The following is a 13,649-nucleotide window of genomic DNA, read 5'->3' on the forward strand; positions in this document are numbered from 1 at the left end:
CTCTGTCTCCTGTTGGGAGCTCCGTAAAGTTGCCTTCCTGTAATCCCTGTCTCAGTTCTTTGGTTACCATAGCCCAAGATGATGAATCTGACCAGGTTAGCTGGTATGAGACTTCCACTTCGTAGCTCTCCTTGTTCTCTGTTCTCTGTCAGTTTCTTATTCTATTTGGTGCTTGACCAAGTTCTTTATTCCTTCGTTTGGTACTTAGGGTTCCAGGATTGACGTTTGTATCTGTTTTACTTAGTTTTTCAGGTCTTTGCTGCAGGGGGATGGTATGGTGCTTCTGTCTATAGTGCCATGTTGGCTCTGCCTCCTGATGGAAGAACTTTAAGGAAAATAACCCCAAATTAGGTTTCTGTACTTGAAAATGATTTTACATTTATTGGAAAATAGTAAAAATAAGAAAATATGACAGTCTTCTGTCTTCAGCTAGTGTTTCCTTTGCAAGTTTATCATTATGAAGGAATTCATCACCACTAAAATAATTGCAAAGAATTTTGGGAATAAGAGTTCTCTATTTCATTTAGCTACTTAATACTGATTCCCTTGTATGAGGTTATGATGTACAGATCTTTCTGAGTTGCTGCTTTTTAAAGTCATACTGCTGTAACTTTTAGTTTTCTAATTTCCAGTAGAGGCTAATTATTTGACAAGATGAGAATTAAAACTAATGGCTATATTTTTTCTCCTATAGCCCTTCCCCACAAGATGGACAGATTATGTTTGATGTAGAAATGCATACTAGCAGGGACCATAGCTCTCAGGTGTGTGTGTGTTTATTTTTCTGATTTATAATAAAGAAATAGGAAATATGCAAAATATCTTTTAAGAAATACAAGTGTGTTTTGCTAAATATTTTAAAGAATAAGACTTTTTAATAAAAATAGTTTGAAGCTGTTTTAAGTAATTCAGTTTTTGACTTTGGAATTTATTTAATCGTTGTTGTGCTCCTTCTCTACTAAGAATTTTTGGATTTGTTGCCCTAAAAGAATTGGAAATTCCTGTATGTATCATTCCAGTGGAAACCCTGGTGGTATAGTGGTTAAGAGTTCGGCGGCTAACCAAAAGGTTGGCGGTTCAAATCCACCAGGTGTTCTTTGGAAACCCTATGGAGCAGTTCTCCTCTGTCCTGTATGGTCGCTATGAGTCAGAATCAACTCAACGGCAATGAGTTTGTTTTTTGTTTTTTTTTATCATTCCAGTATTCCAGGTTAGTTTCTTGAGTTTACAAATAGAAAAAGTGAAACAGGTATTGTCCTAGTCAAGGTCACAAAATGTGTTCTGAGGAACATTTACTCAGTGGGGATCTCTGTAACAGAATTCTGAAGTCAAATAAGTAGAAAATAATGCAGCCCCCAGGCTCCCCAACCTCCTACCCTAATAGTCACAGTACTTAGTAGCATATTTGTTGTTATTGTTAGCTGCCATTGAGTTGGCCCCTGACTCATGGTGACCCTATGTACAACAGAACAAAATGCTGCCCAGTCCTGTACCTTTCCCGTGATTGATTGCTGATTTTACAGGCTCTGAAAATTCTTACAGTAAAGAAATCTGTTTAATTAAACCAAGTGTTTCCCAAGCTTATTTGACATTAGTCTCCTTTCGCTCCTCCCCCACAAAAAAAATTTACCTAATAACCTAACAGAGCACTTTGATAAGGCTGTCCTGGCTCATGGAGTGGCAGGTATACAGTTAAACTTACTGAATTTAAATGGAATTCTGGAGCTGACTGCAACCACCCTAGTATTCCAGAGGAATTCATGAAATTCTGGAGAGAACATGTAAGACTTCTGACTTCTCTTTCAGATTGTGGTAGAATTGCCAGTATGACCCCCTATTCATGAAGAACTAAGTAAAAAAAACCATTATCATCAAGCAGGGGATAAGCTATAGTTATCAGTGAATTTTCAGTCAGTTTAAACAAGGTTAAATGTTGAAAACCAGTCTGACTCCTGTAAGAAAAATATTAGATCTGCTAGAGTAAGACTTTGGGTAAGGGAGAAATCAGTAGGTGTCATTTTTTTAGACTTTCAAAAAGCCTTTTACATTGCTTTTTTAAAATGAAGAAATAATTTAAAAATTACTTTGGGACTTAAGAGGATGGATTTTTTTCATTAATGAGAAGAAAGCTTAGCAATAACGAACAGTTAAAAACAGTGAACCAAGAACTGTCATGGTACTGTTCTTATTGAATATTTTCATATGTGCCCTATAAGAGGAATATATGGCATTTTCACACTTTTCTAGGAGGAAGGGAAAGGCACTAACATTTATTAAATATGCTCTAGGTGCTAAATTTATTTAAAAAAAAAAAAATTTTACCACTTCAATTAAATGTTTTTAGTCCAGTGAAGAGATGAGATTATCCCCCATGGACAAATAGGAAAAGTGAGACTTTGTTGTAATTAAGTTATTTATCTAGGATCACAGAACAAATAAGTGATAGAGCCATGACTGAAACCAAATCTGAGTGTGTGACCCTGCTCCTTCTATTAAAATGAACAGGATTGATGTCAGGGGACCTCACAAGATCATGAGAATGAACTGAAATACAGTTGGTTGAATTGTGGTATGGGGAAGCCTAAGGTGATTCATTTAGAAAAAAGATCACTCCAACTATACTTTTACAGTGCTAGTTTTTCTACAGCCTCAGTTTTGTAGGAGAAAACAGACTGTAGATTGTTCCCTAAAAATGTTTTCGCGGTGTGCTTCTGAGACCAAAGAGGCCAGTGGAATGTTGGATATCATTGGAAGGTGTTTTTGAATCGGACTGAAAATGTTGGCTTTTCCCTCTTGTAAAACTATGGTTTAGCTGTACATAAACCACAGTGTACAGTTTAATAACCCTGGTTAGAGACCTAAGAGAACTCGAGGTGGGCCAGAGAATAAAAAATAAAGTGATTACAAGATAAGGGACTTGCATATACAAACAGGCTAAAATGATCAGAATTGTCTGTATGAATAGATGTAGGCTTAGAGAGAGGGTTATTAATTCAGTTAACAGTGTGAATCTTATACACTTGAATTAAGTGCATTTTTGCAATATTCTGAAATCCTAAGAATTGGAAGGCAACCTGAAAATGGCAAATTTAGGATTAATAAAAGTAAGTTGTTGTTGTTGTTAGTTGGCATTCAGTCAGTTTCGACTCCTGGTGACCCCAAGTGTACAGGGAGATAATAAATGAGAGCTTACAGTCCTTATTCTCAAGGTAAGCATTCTAAACTTATCTGAGGATTTTTTTTTTAATATTAGTCCGAAGATAATTTTGCTTCAGTTAGGTGAGAGAAAAGTATATCATCTTGAAAAAAATATCTTATTACATTTTCATTGTGTTGGAAGGTATTAAATATTAACTTCAAATATTAAGTTCAAAAACTGCAACCTAAATCTTTGAGCAGTTTTAAAGAGGGACATATAAAACCAGAGTTGGAAACTGTAAACAGAAGTGCAATCTGTTGAATATAATCACACATTGTATATACACAAACAGATCTGAAAGTAAATTGTTATCTCTGATTTAATGTTTTCCGTGTTACTCCAGAGAGCCAACTCATGATTCTGAGTAATCTCAACACTCAAGAGAAAAAGCTTAATTCTAAATGCTACGTTGTATAATTTGGTGGAATTTGCCAAGTTTAGCAGAATTAAACAACTACCAGGATAGCAAAAATACACAGGGATTTCATTTTGATTTTGACAGTAAACGGGACTATCTAAAGGTACTTTCCCGGGACACCGATTTCACAGAGAACTAAACCCATTGCCATTGACTTAATTCCGACTCATAGAGACCCTTATATAAAAATTAATGGTGTACAACCTTTTAATTTTAGTATATTTCTGTCCAGGTTTATCTTTGTATTAGGAAGAATTGGTCTCCTTTTTTTAAATTTAAAGTTTAAATTCTTCTTTACAGTCAGAAGAAGAAGCTACAGAAGGAGAGAAAGAAGTTGAGACTTTGAAGAAAAGTGTAGAGTGGGTATCTGACTGGTCCAGTAGACCTGAAAACATTCCACCTAAGTAAGTTCTTACATGTTTCTTTTCGTGGGCACACCTGATCTATTTCACTCTTCTATGCAGTGGACCTGACAATTCCAAGGTATTTTCAGCAAATGCATTTCTGACACCTACCTCTGAATTTCTTTCTCCAGGGAGTTCCACTTCAGGCACCCTAAACGTTCTGTTTCTTTAAGCATGAGAAAAAGTGGAGCCATGAAGAAAGGGGGTATCTTCTCTGCAGAATTCCTTAAGGTGTTCATTCCATCTCTCTTCGTTTCTCACGTTTTGGCTTTGGGGCTAGGGTAAGTACCGGTAAACTCCTTAAGTTTTTTTCCTTTCATTTTATCTTCATGTCTTATCTCCAGATGTAAGAAGTATGTGTGAAAGCAGTTTGTATTACTTTGCTTTTAAGGTTTTAGTGCAGATAGGGTGAACTTAAAAGAATTATTAAAGTTGACATACTATTGGTCTACTAATAAGCATTTTTTAATAATAGGGTTTTTTCTTATTTGGAAATAAGATGTTCATGTTAATCCCCTAAATGTTAATTTTGTAGTGAACTCTTCTGTTTTGTTTTTTTCTTTTTGAGTTTTCTTTGGTTGTTGTTTTTGTTTGTAATTGTTCAAGATAAACTAAATTTTAAAGTAAAGTAATCTTCAGTGTGTAAATTTTGGGGTTGATATGAAGTTTTTTTTCCTACCATTACTTTGAATAGTCCTTGAGTCACATTGGTAGGTTAATTATGGGTGTTATTTTTTATTCTCTTAACTTTGTAGGGTTTTCACTTATTCAAAAATTAAGTTTTCAAGCATATCTTTTAGTTTTTTTTTTTAAATTTTGATTTGAACGATCGAAGAAATATATTCTTGAAAGATTTTAGGAGTTAAAAAGTAACTTAATTTTTTTCCAGGACCATATCTGTTATACTCTTTAATCATGCCCAGTGGATCATTTTCTGTATATAATATGGAAAAGATACATCATCCTTTACCTTCCCTTTAAGAAGCTCAGCATATCAGATACACCCCTTTTGTCTTTTTTGGGCACTTGATCTGCTTTTGTGAGGGCAAGGACAATAATCAGAAACTGTAAAATGGAAGGTATCTTTAGAGGAAGGGGAACGTGTGAACGTATGACGGTTGGTGTGGGGAAGGGGTAGGAATTTAAATTTCTCCACAGTGTTGACTGCACAGTAGTTCATTTGCCCTCCAGAGGTGTTGGTTTTTGTATATTGCAATATCATTTCCTTTCATGAACCTTCAGCCTGTTTCTCTTGCGGAAGTAAATGTAAGTGTTGCTATAGATGAATGCAGAAAAGAGGGTTAAAAAACGCTGGTTGCTTTTATTAAACTGAGAGATGTATCTAGTTCCCTGTTTTCCTTAACTTCTCTTCTGCTTAGTTATCCTAAGGGTAAAAACACTTAACATTTGGCATGGAAAAGTGATAATAGACCCTTAATCCTTAAGAGTTAAAACAGTAAGAACCCTCTTTAAAGCATGGGCAGCTTTATAAATTTTTTCTTACGCAGAGCACCAAAATTATTAGGCATGTTACTATATTTTGTATCTGAGATATCAACAGAACTTTCTGTTTTCCAAAAATAAACATCTCAAAGGCGGTTGACTGTGTTTTACTCTGGTGGGATCTGACTTGACTTTGTCTAATCACCGCCTTTGTGCTGTCCAGTAGCCAGTAGCCTTAACAAACATTATTATATAAAACCAGGTTGACTGGCTCGTAACTGGTTTTAAGTAAGTTACAGTAATAATTTCAGGATATTAGGGAACTCTGCACATATACCTTTAGAGCCTCTTACAAGGACTGAAAATTCCAGTTTTCAAGTAGATGTCAACATGTGGACAAGCTAGTGTGGAACTATTGAAAACAGATGAAACATGATGCACTCTGTTTCCTTTCAGCATCTATATTGGAAAACGACTGAGCACATCTTCTGCCAGCACCTACTGAGGGAAAGAAAAGCCCCTGGAAATGCGTGTGACCTGTGAAGTGGTGTTATTGTCACATTAGTTTATTTGAACTTGAGACCACTGTAAGCATGACCCAACCTACCACCCTATTTTTACATATCCAAGTTCCAGTAACTCAAAATCCAGTATTTTATTCAAACTCTGTTGAGGCATTTTACTAACCTCATTCCCTTTTTGGCCTGTAAGACACTTCAGAATTTCCTAACAGAGTTTACTGCTGTTTAGAAATTTGCAAGGGCTTCTTTTCTGCAAATGCCACCAGCAGATTATAATTTTGTCGACAATGCTGTTGTCTCCTTTTAGTCAGCACCAGACTTAGATCTGCATCATTGATGGTATAAATTTTACTCTTGCAAGATAACTACGTCCCTCTGCTCAAATGAGATCAGGTTAGCAAATGATAATAAAGCTTTGTTTTTTTCAAGACAAAGGCAAGCTTCCCCAAACTTGAATTTATAGTTATTACAAAAGAAAATAAAAACAGACAAAAACAACAACAACAAAAAAGACACAAGTTAAAAAAAAAAATCCTGGGCAATAAAAAAATTATTTTAAACCAGCTTTGGAGCCGCCTTTTGTCTGAGCCTCCTAATAGAGACTTTTAGTTTGTAGGAGGCAGGCTATACAAATAATAGATACAAAATAGAATAAGAACTAAAACACATCAGCAGATTTTAATACTAGTATATTGTAACGTCTTTTCTATCATGTAGAATCTTTGTTTCTGATAAGGAATGTCTCAGGCCTAGAAATATATGAAATTGCTTTGGGATTTTTGTGTATGTTTGGTATTTTTATGTTTTTTAGCTGCATGTGAATTTTTCTTAATTTTCTTTACATTTTTTTATTTCTTTTTCTCTCTCTCTCTCTCTCTCTCTAAGAGGCTTTGGAATGAGTTCCAATTTGTGTGTAAATATAGGCTTCTTGTTTTAGGAAGCATCACCTATACTCTAAAGCCTTTAAACTCTGAAGACAGTAATTTCAGAATTATTCCAAGCGTGTGGGCAACTCTGAGAAACAGACTTGGGTCATGGGAACAACTGACAGAATTCTGAAAAGATGCCATTTGTTTGCTTCTGATCTCGTATTATTATTGTTTACTGTACAATCTTCCCAAGGTGATTCCTGTCATTCTGCAGGCACTGGTGATTTTCTCATGTAGCCATCTTTTCAGTTATGTTAAACTGCTGAAATTCCAGCACTCTCAGCAACTTCTTCCTTCAGTGGCACACTTTTTTTCTTTCTCTAAAATGTGAAGCTTTAGGACCAAATTGTTAGAAAGCATCAGGATTATCAGTTACTTCAAGTAGATTTTATTGGATTTCAGAACACATAGCGTGGCTTTGAAGGATACTACTAACTACTATATGTTTTATATTTAAATAATTACTGTTTATGATATAGACATTACTGTTGAATATTTAAGAGAAACATTGTTAATTTTAAAGCTAGCAATCTGTTCATTAAATAAGGCGCATCAGGTTAACTTGAATAAAAACACTACGACAACCAGGTTTGCCAGTTTTCAGAAACTCTTTACTCTCTCACATCAAGTTTTGCAAATTGATGTTATACTAGAAAATAACAAAAAATTAATTTCAAATATATTTTTTCAAAAATATAGCTGCTTATCTTTAAGAAAGATGATATATCCAAAATCCTTTTCTGAATTATTTTTCTTTTTTTCTAGCATTTGATGTCTGAATAATTTTGGGTATCTTTTTATTTTACCTTATTTCTATATTAATCTTAAACCCGGTCACTCGATTTGCCTTCTGTAACCTGTTTATTTCAAGTGTCCACATTTGAATCTCTTTTGGAAGAAAGTAAATTTGATGTCCTCTGATTTTGAAAAGCCTGAATAAAATTGAAAAGAGAACTAAATAGATAACACCTTACTTTGTACTATAATTGGCATCATGGGAGAGAAAAGAATTATACTTAAAGTAAAAGCAACTTTTTACAGTCACCACATTGCCTTCTTTACAAATTCTGTAGTGATTGTATTGGTGGTATGATTAGAACTTGGGGTGTATTTTTTTTTTCAATATTAAAAATAAATTTAGTTCTACCCTTTTTCTTAAAGTATCTGTGGAATTATGGAATCTTAAAAAATGAATACATAATCACAGTAGAACTTAACCATAAGATGAAATGATGCAGTATTTATTGGTAGCCCTAATATATGGAATGAATGTTTATGACTCCTACCCAGATTTACATTGAACAGAAACAGATTGTATTATTGGAAGGGAGAACCACAATTAACAGTTGAAATTTTAAGGTAATGTTTTAAAAGCTTTACACCTGTTTACAATTGGAGATGAAAAGGAAGGCTTGATTTTTCTCATGTTTGATGAAAACTGGCTTAAACTATTTGTAAGTAGATTCATGAGCAAAAGTGTACAAACTTGCACATTAAAAAATGTAACACGTTATCTTGATTGCAGTAAAAATATTTACCATTATAAAAAATGAAAATTGGGAACTCAGCCAGTGAGTTGATTTTTTAAGTGAACCAGTTGTTGATATTATTGGGAATAACTGAGCCAAAGTGATTATGCGTTCTTCATCTATTTAGTTAGCACTTTGTACCATTATATACAGTTTACAATACATGTATAACTTCTAGCTCTAAACATTTTGTGTCATTAAAGCTCTCACTAAACTTTTTCTGTCAGTATATCATTTTATGTCATGTTTGTTGCCTGGGAGTATAGAGGAGATGAGGCCTCACGTGTCTACACAAAAATTTTCCATTATGAGTTCCACAAATATTTGAGGGCCTAACAATGTCCCAAGTACTATATGAATGAACAATACCCTTGCCCTCACAAGATTCCTACTCTCAAGGAGTTAATCACCACAAAATAGAATTATTTGTAAGTGCTATAGTAGAAGTGTGTAAAGAACTATGGGGTCATAACATTCAGAGGATGTGTTCTGCCAGGTAGCTTCAGAATGTTATTCACAGAGGAGGTGATATATTGAAAGATTGAATTAAGTGTTCGATAAATGCAAAAGGGAATTAAAGAGCATGCCCGGTAAAGGGAATTGCATGAACTGACATGTGACTGGAAAACACTTATGGATAAAGAGGAAACTGAGAATGTGGGTTAATATGGAACCAAATTGAAATTTATATGTCATGCCAGGGGTTGAATTTAATTGTATAGTTGCCCTATAAGGTTTTTTTTAAAGCAAGAAAATGATTTATGATTATGGCTCATGTTTGAGATAGCTATACCATATAGTGAAGAGGGGATACCAGAGGCAAGGGTATCAGTCAGTCCTCTAGGTAAGAACTAAGGGCCTGCCTTATTCCTTGGGGATGGGAAAGAAGGACCAGGGTAGATAGGAGAGACAAAGCTGAAGTAAACTGGTGATAAAATGATTGGAAGAGAAGGAAAGAATTTTTCCCCCTCCTATTTATTGATATCACTAACTGAAAAAATGAGTATCAAAGGAGGAGTAGGGTGATGGTGGGAGGGAAAGATGATTTCAATTTTGAATACATTGAATATGAAAGTGTGGGACATCTGGTTGAATATAACTAGTAGGCACTTACAGAACTAGAACTCGGGAGAAAAGTCTGAAGTGGAAATAAAGCACACACTCTCAGGCACACATGCATTATATATTGTAAGATAGTTAAAGATTTGACTATGGGGAGAGAAGAAATGAATTAATAAAATTACAGGGGAGCCCAATATTTGAAGATTGAGCAGAAGCTCAAGAAGGTGAGTAACATAGTCTGGTAGAAGAATCCCAAAAAAGTAGGAGGCAGTGGCCAGACCTTTCAAATTTCTTAGTTAAATAGGATAATTAAAGAGAAGCTTTTAAATTTGACAATTGGATCACTGCTGATATTTCCAAGAGTGTTTTCTGTAGGAGTAGAAGAGGGGTTCGGAGTAAGATTGCATTGGGTCAGTGAATAAATAGAAACTAAGACAGTGCGGGCTCTTCTCAGTAAAGTGTAATGAAGAAGAGGAGGGAGAACATCCTGAAGACGGGACGGGATGGCAGTATTATTTACTTAGGTAAGGATATAGAGATCAGAGTATTTTTGTAGACTAAGGAAAGAGAACAATGGGAAATATTAAAGACGTGAGGGAACAGTTAAATAATGGAATAAAATCTGGGAGGGAATATATTAAGGAAATCAGATGGGAGATTAATTAACCTTGGAAGGAGTGAAGAGGGACCTTTGGAGCCGTTAAAAGTTCACAGAACCTAAACATTTATGATAGGAAATGAAGAGGTTAAGTGAGAAACAGTGAAGAGAGATCTGTTAGGAGTGGAGGAGTTGAGGAAATCTACATTTCACAGCCTCTGTTCTTTCCATGAAGACTAGGTCTTTAAAGATGAGGATGGTGGAAATGGGGGCTGTTTTCCAGCAACATCTCCTGATTTGAAAGACCATCATTAAAGCGGAAATTCTTGAAACCTTGTAATTGTTGTTGCTATCATCCACCAATGCATCTAAAAGCAGCAGTCAATTTGACTGCTCTACCACTTTGCAGCCTAGTCGATTTGACTGATGCTTTTGTGCTTCAGCTCTCTTGTATGTAAAACCAAGGGGTTGGACGAGAAGATCTCTTAGGACTTTTTTTTCCTTTTTTCTTAATAGACTTTTTTTTTGAGCAGTTTTAGGTTTACATAAAAATTATGCAGAAAATACAGAGCATTCCCATATACCCCTCTTCCTGGGGCAGTTCCTCCAATTATTAACATCTCGCATTCCAGTGGTACGTTTGTTCCAGTGCATGAACCCGTATTGATACATTGTTATTATTAACTAAAGTCCATAGTTAACACTAGGGCTCACTGTTGTACAGTCCTATGGATTTTGACAAATGCATAATGTCACATGCTTTCGGACCTTTTAATTCTGTAATTTCTGTTAATAATGGTTCAGCCTAAAAAAGCAGCATTAGGAATGGCTGAATTAGTAATAGACATGTATATTTTATAAATATTCATTTATATTTGGGAGTGCAACAGGAATGTGTGTGTTTATTCTAAATGTCTACTTTTGTAAGTGGACCAAGATGATGGGCCAAAATGCAGAGAAAAATCTAAGTTCTGGATTCAGGTGAGCTAGATTCCAAATTGCCAATGCTTAATCTTTAATAAATCAGTAAGTCCCACTCTTAACATTTTAACTTTTGCTTGTTTTAGCCCTTGAATGATTTATTGTTCTTTGCTCCTTGAGGGGTATGAAGTTCAACATACTACAACTTTTGTTAACTAATTACAGGATTTAGTGAAGTCTTGATTTAGGGATAGAGAGAGAATTTGTAAAGATAACCTTGTGCTTTACTTCATTGATTATTGTTTCTTAGAATGATAAAAATACAAATATAGAGATCATGAAATTAGCCAGTTTACACATTAAAATCAAGGGAACAGTTCTGCCAAAGGCCTCGTTTCTCCAAATGAGAAAACAGAGCTCATCAGAAGTTAATGGGCAATAGGAATTCCTATGAATAACTGAAAACTGCTTTTTAAATTGTTTTAAATACACATAGTTTTCAATATTGTACCTTTCTAAGATTTTTAAAATATTTTACTGTTTCAGGTGGAAGTTTGCAGAGCAAATTAGTTTCCCATTCAACAAATTGTATACAAAGTGTTCCATGCAATTGGTTTGAATCCCCATACTGTGTCAGCACTCCCCATTTCCGCCTTGGGTTCCCCATTTCCTTTTGTCTGGTTTTCCTACCACTTCTGCCTTCTCATCTTTTCTTTTGGGCACGTGTTGCCCTTTTGGTCTTGTGTAATTATTTGTTCTACAGAGCACATTCTTTACAGGTGTTATTGTTTGTAGGCCTGTCCATTGCTTGGCTGGCAGGTGGTTTCTGGAATGGCTGCAGTTCCAAGTCAGAGGGGTGTCTTAGGGCCATAGTTTTGGGGGTTTGAAAACCACTTTTGAGCTGTATTTCAAAGGGTTTTGAATGAATGCTAATGGATAAGTTGCTAATCTATTTCTTAGACTTTGAAATGCAAATTTGAAGTTTGCTAGAGTGAAATGGATTTGGAAACTTGGGGTACAGGAAGAAGGACTACAAATCCTATCAGAAATTATTTGGTTACCACTTAGTAAAAGATAACGTCTGCAGCTTTTGCCATTCTTGAAATGCTTTACAAAACACAAAACAAAACAATAAAACCCTTTATCTCCTCAACTTCAATGAATTTTACCATTACTTAAAGGATATCACGTTCTCCTAATATGAGTAGGGAAAAAGCTCTGGACATATTTAATAAGGAAACAAAATTAAAAAGAAAAAAAACTCCAGAGTGATTCTGACACTGCCTTAGTCATCTAGTGCTGCTCTAACAGAAATACCACAAGTGGATGGTTTTAACAAAGAGAAGTTTATTATCTCACAGTCCAGTAGGCTACAAGTCCAAGTTCAGGGCATCAGCTCCAGGGGAATGTTTTCTCTCTCTGTCAGCTCTGGAGGAAGGTCCTTGTGATGCATCAGTCTTCCTTTGGTCTGGGAGCATCTCAGCGCAGGAACCTCAGGTCCAAAGGATGTGCTCTGCTCCCGGCACTGCTTTTCTTGGTAGTATGAGGTTCCCATGTGTCTCTGCTTGCTTCTCTCTTATATCTCAAGAGAGATTGGATTAAGACACGCTAATCTTGTAAACCTCATCAGTATAACCTCGTCATAGTGATAGAGTTTACAACACATAGGGAAATTGCATCAGATTTGCAAAATAGGTACACAGTCATTCAATACTGGGAATCATGACCCAGCCAAGTTGACAGATATTTTTGGGGGACACAATTCAATCCATGACAGACACATAGCCAAGTTTGTGACTCACTGATTGACAGATATGTGCTAATGATGCCTATAATTATGATCAATCCAGATCTCTACTGAATTCCAGACTCAGACATCTATTTGATACCTATTAGACATGTTTTGAACACCCACTGGTATTTCAAACTTAACATATCCTGAATTCATCTTCCCCACCTGCTCTGTTTTTTCCTTCCATGTGCCTGCTTGACTGTTTGTAAATAGCACAGGTATCCCTTCAGTTGCCCAAACCAGAAACTTGCCAATCATTCTAACTTTTCCACTCATACAGCCAGTCAGTCACCATTAATTCCACCTTCAAAATAACCTCACCTCCACCTACTTCCCCCCCTGCCCCACTTGGTTAATTCAGGCCACCATCCCCCTTTATTGTATCACTTTGATCACTTTTTTGAATCACTTCCTGTCTTCATGGCTCTATGCTTTTCTCAAGGCAGCCGCAGTAATTGTTCTAAAGTACAGATCCGATCATATCACGGTGCCACTTAAAACCCTTAACTGGTTCCCCATTGTCTTTGGGACAGAACTGAAGCCCCCTGAAATGGCTGCCAGAGCCCTTTATCATCAGGCCCTGCCTCTCTCCAGCCTCATTTCTCCCATGGAATCCCACCCCCACTTCAGTCATACTGAACATGTTTTCATGTTCTTCTAACACTTGGTTAGTAAACATCGATGCCTCTGCCAGGGATATTCCCTCCCCACCACCCCTTACTCTCACTCGTCGTTTTTCAGGGCTCAGCTTGGAGGTCACTTCCTCTAAGGAAGCTTCCTTGACATTCATCACACTGCTGCTTGCACTGAGTTAGGTGCCTCTTCTGCAGTCT

The 13,649-nt window shown here is 36.0% G+C and overlaps 1 protein-coding gene across 3 annotated transcripts in view; it reads left to right on the forward strand.

Annotated features, from left to right (window-relative positions):
• The window catches only part of BNIP3L (BCL2 interacting protein 3 like), a 20,591-nt gene extending 11,929 nt beyond the window's left edge, over window positions 1–8,662 (forward strand). For all 3 annotated transcript variants that reach the window (XM_004382168.3, XM_023736718.1, XM_004382169.2), the window contains 4 exons: window positions 695–764; window positions 3,918–4,021; window positions 4,153–4,302; window positions 5,921–8,662. In XM_004382168.3, the coding sequence (XP_004382225.1) occupies window positions 695–764; window positions 3,918–4,021; window positions 4,153–4,302; window positions 5,921–5,969 (373 nt within the window). In that variant the 3' untranslated portion in view covers window positions 5,970–8,662. The remainder of the gene's footprint in view (window positions 1–694; window positions 765–3,917; window positions 4,022–4,152; window positions 4,303–5,920) is intronic.
• Window positions 8,663–13,649: the final 4,987 nt, after the last annotated feature.

The sequence above is a fragment of the Trichechus manatus genome, unplaced genomic scaffold (genome assembly GCF_000243295.1).
Source record: "Trichechus manatus latirostris isolate Lorelei unplaced genomic scaffold, TriManLat1.0 scaffold00091, whole genome shotgun sequence".
Taxonomy (NCBI): domain Eukaryota; kingdom Metazoa; phylum Chordata; class Mammalia; order Sirenia; family Trichechidae; genus Trichechus; species Trichechus manatus.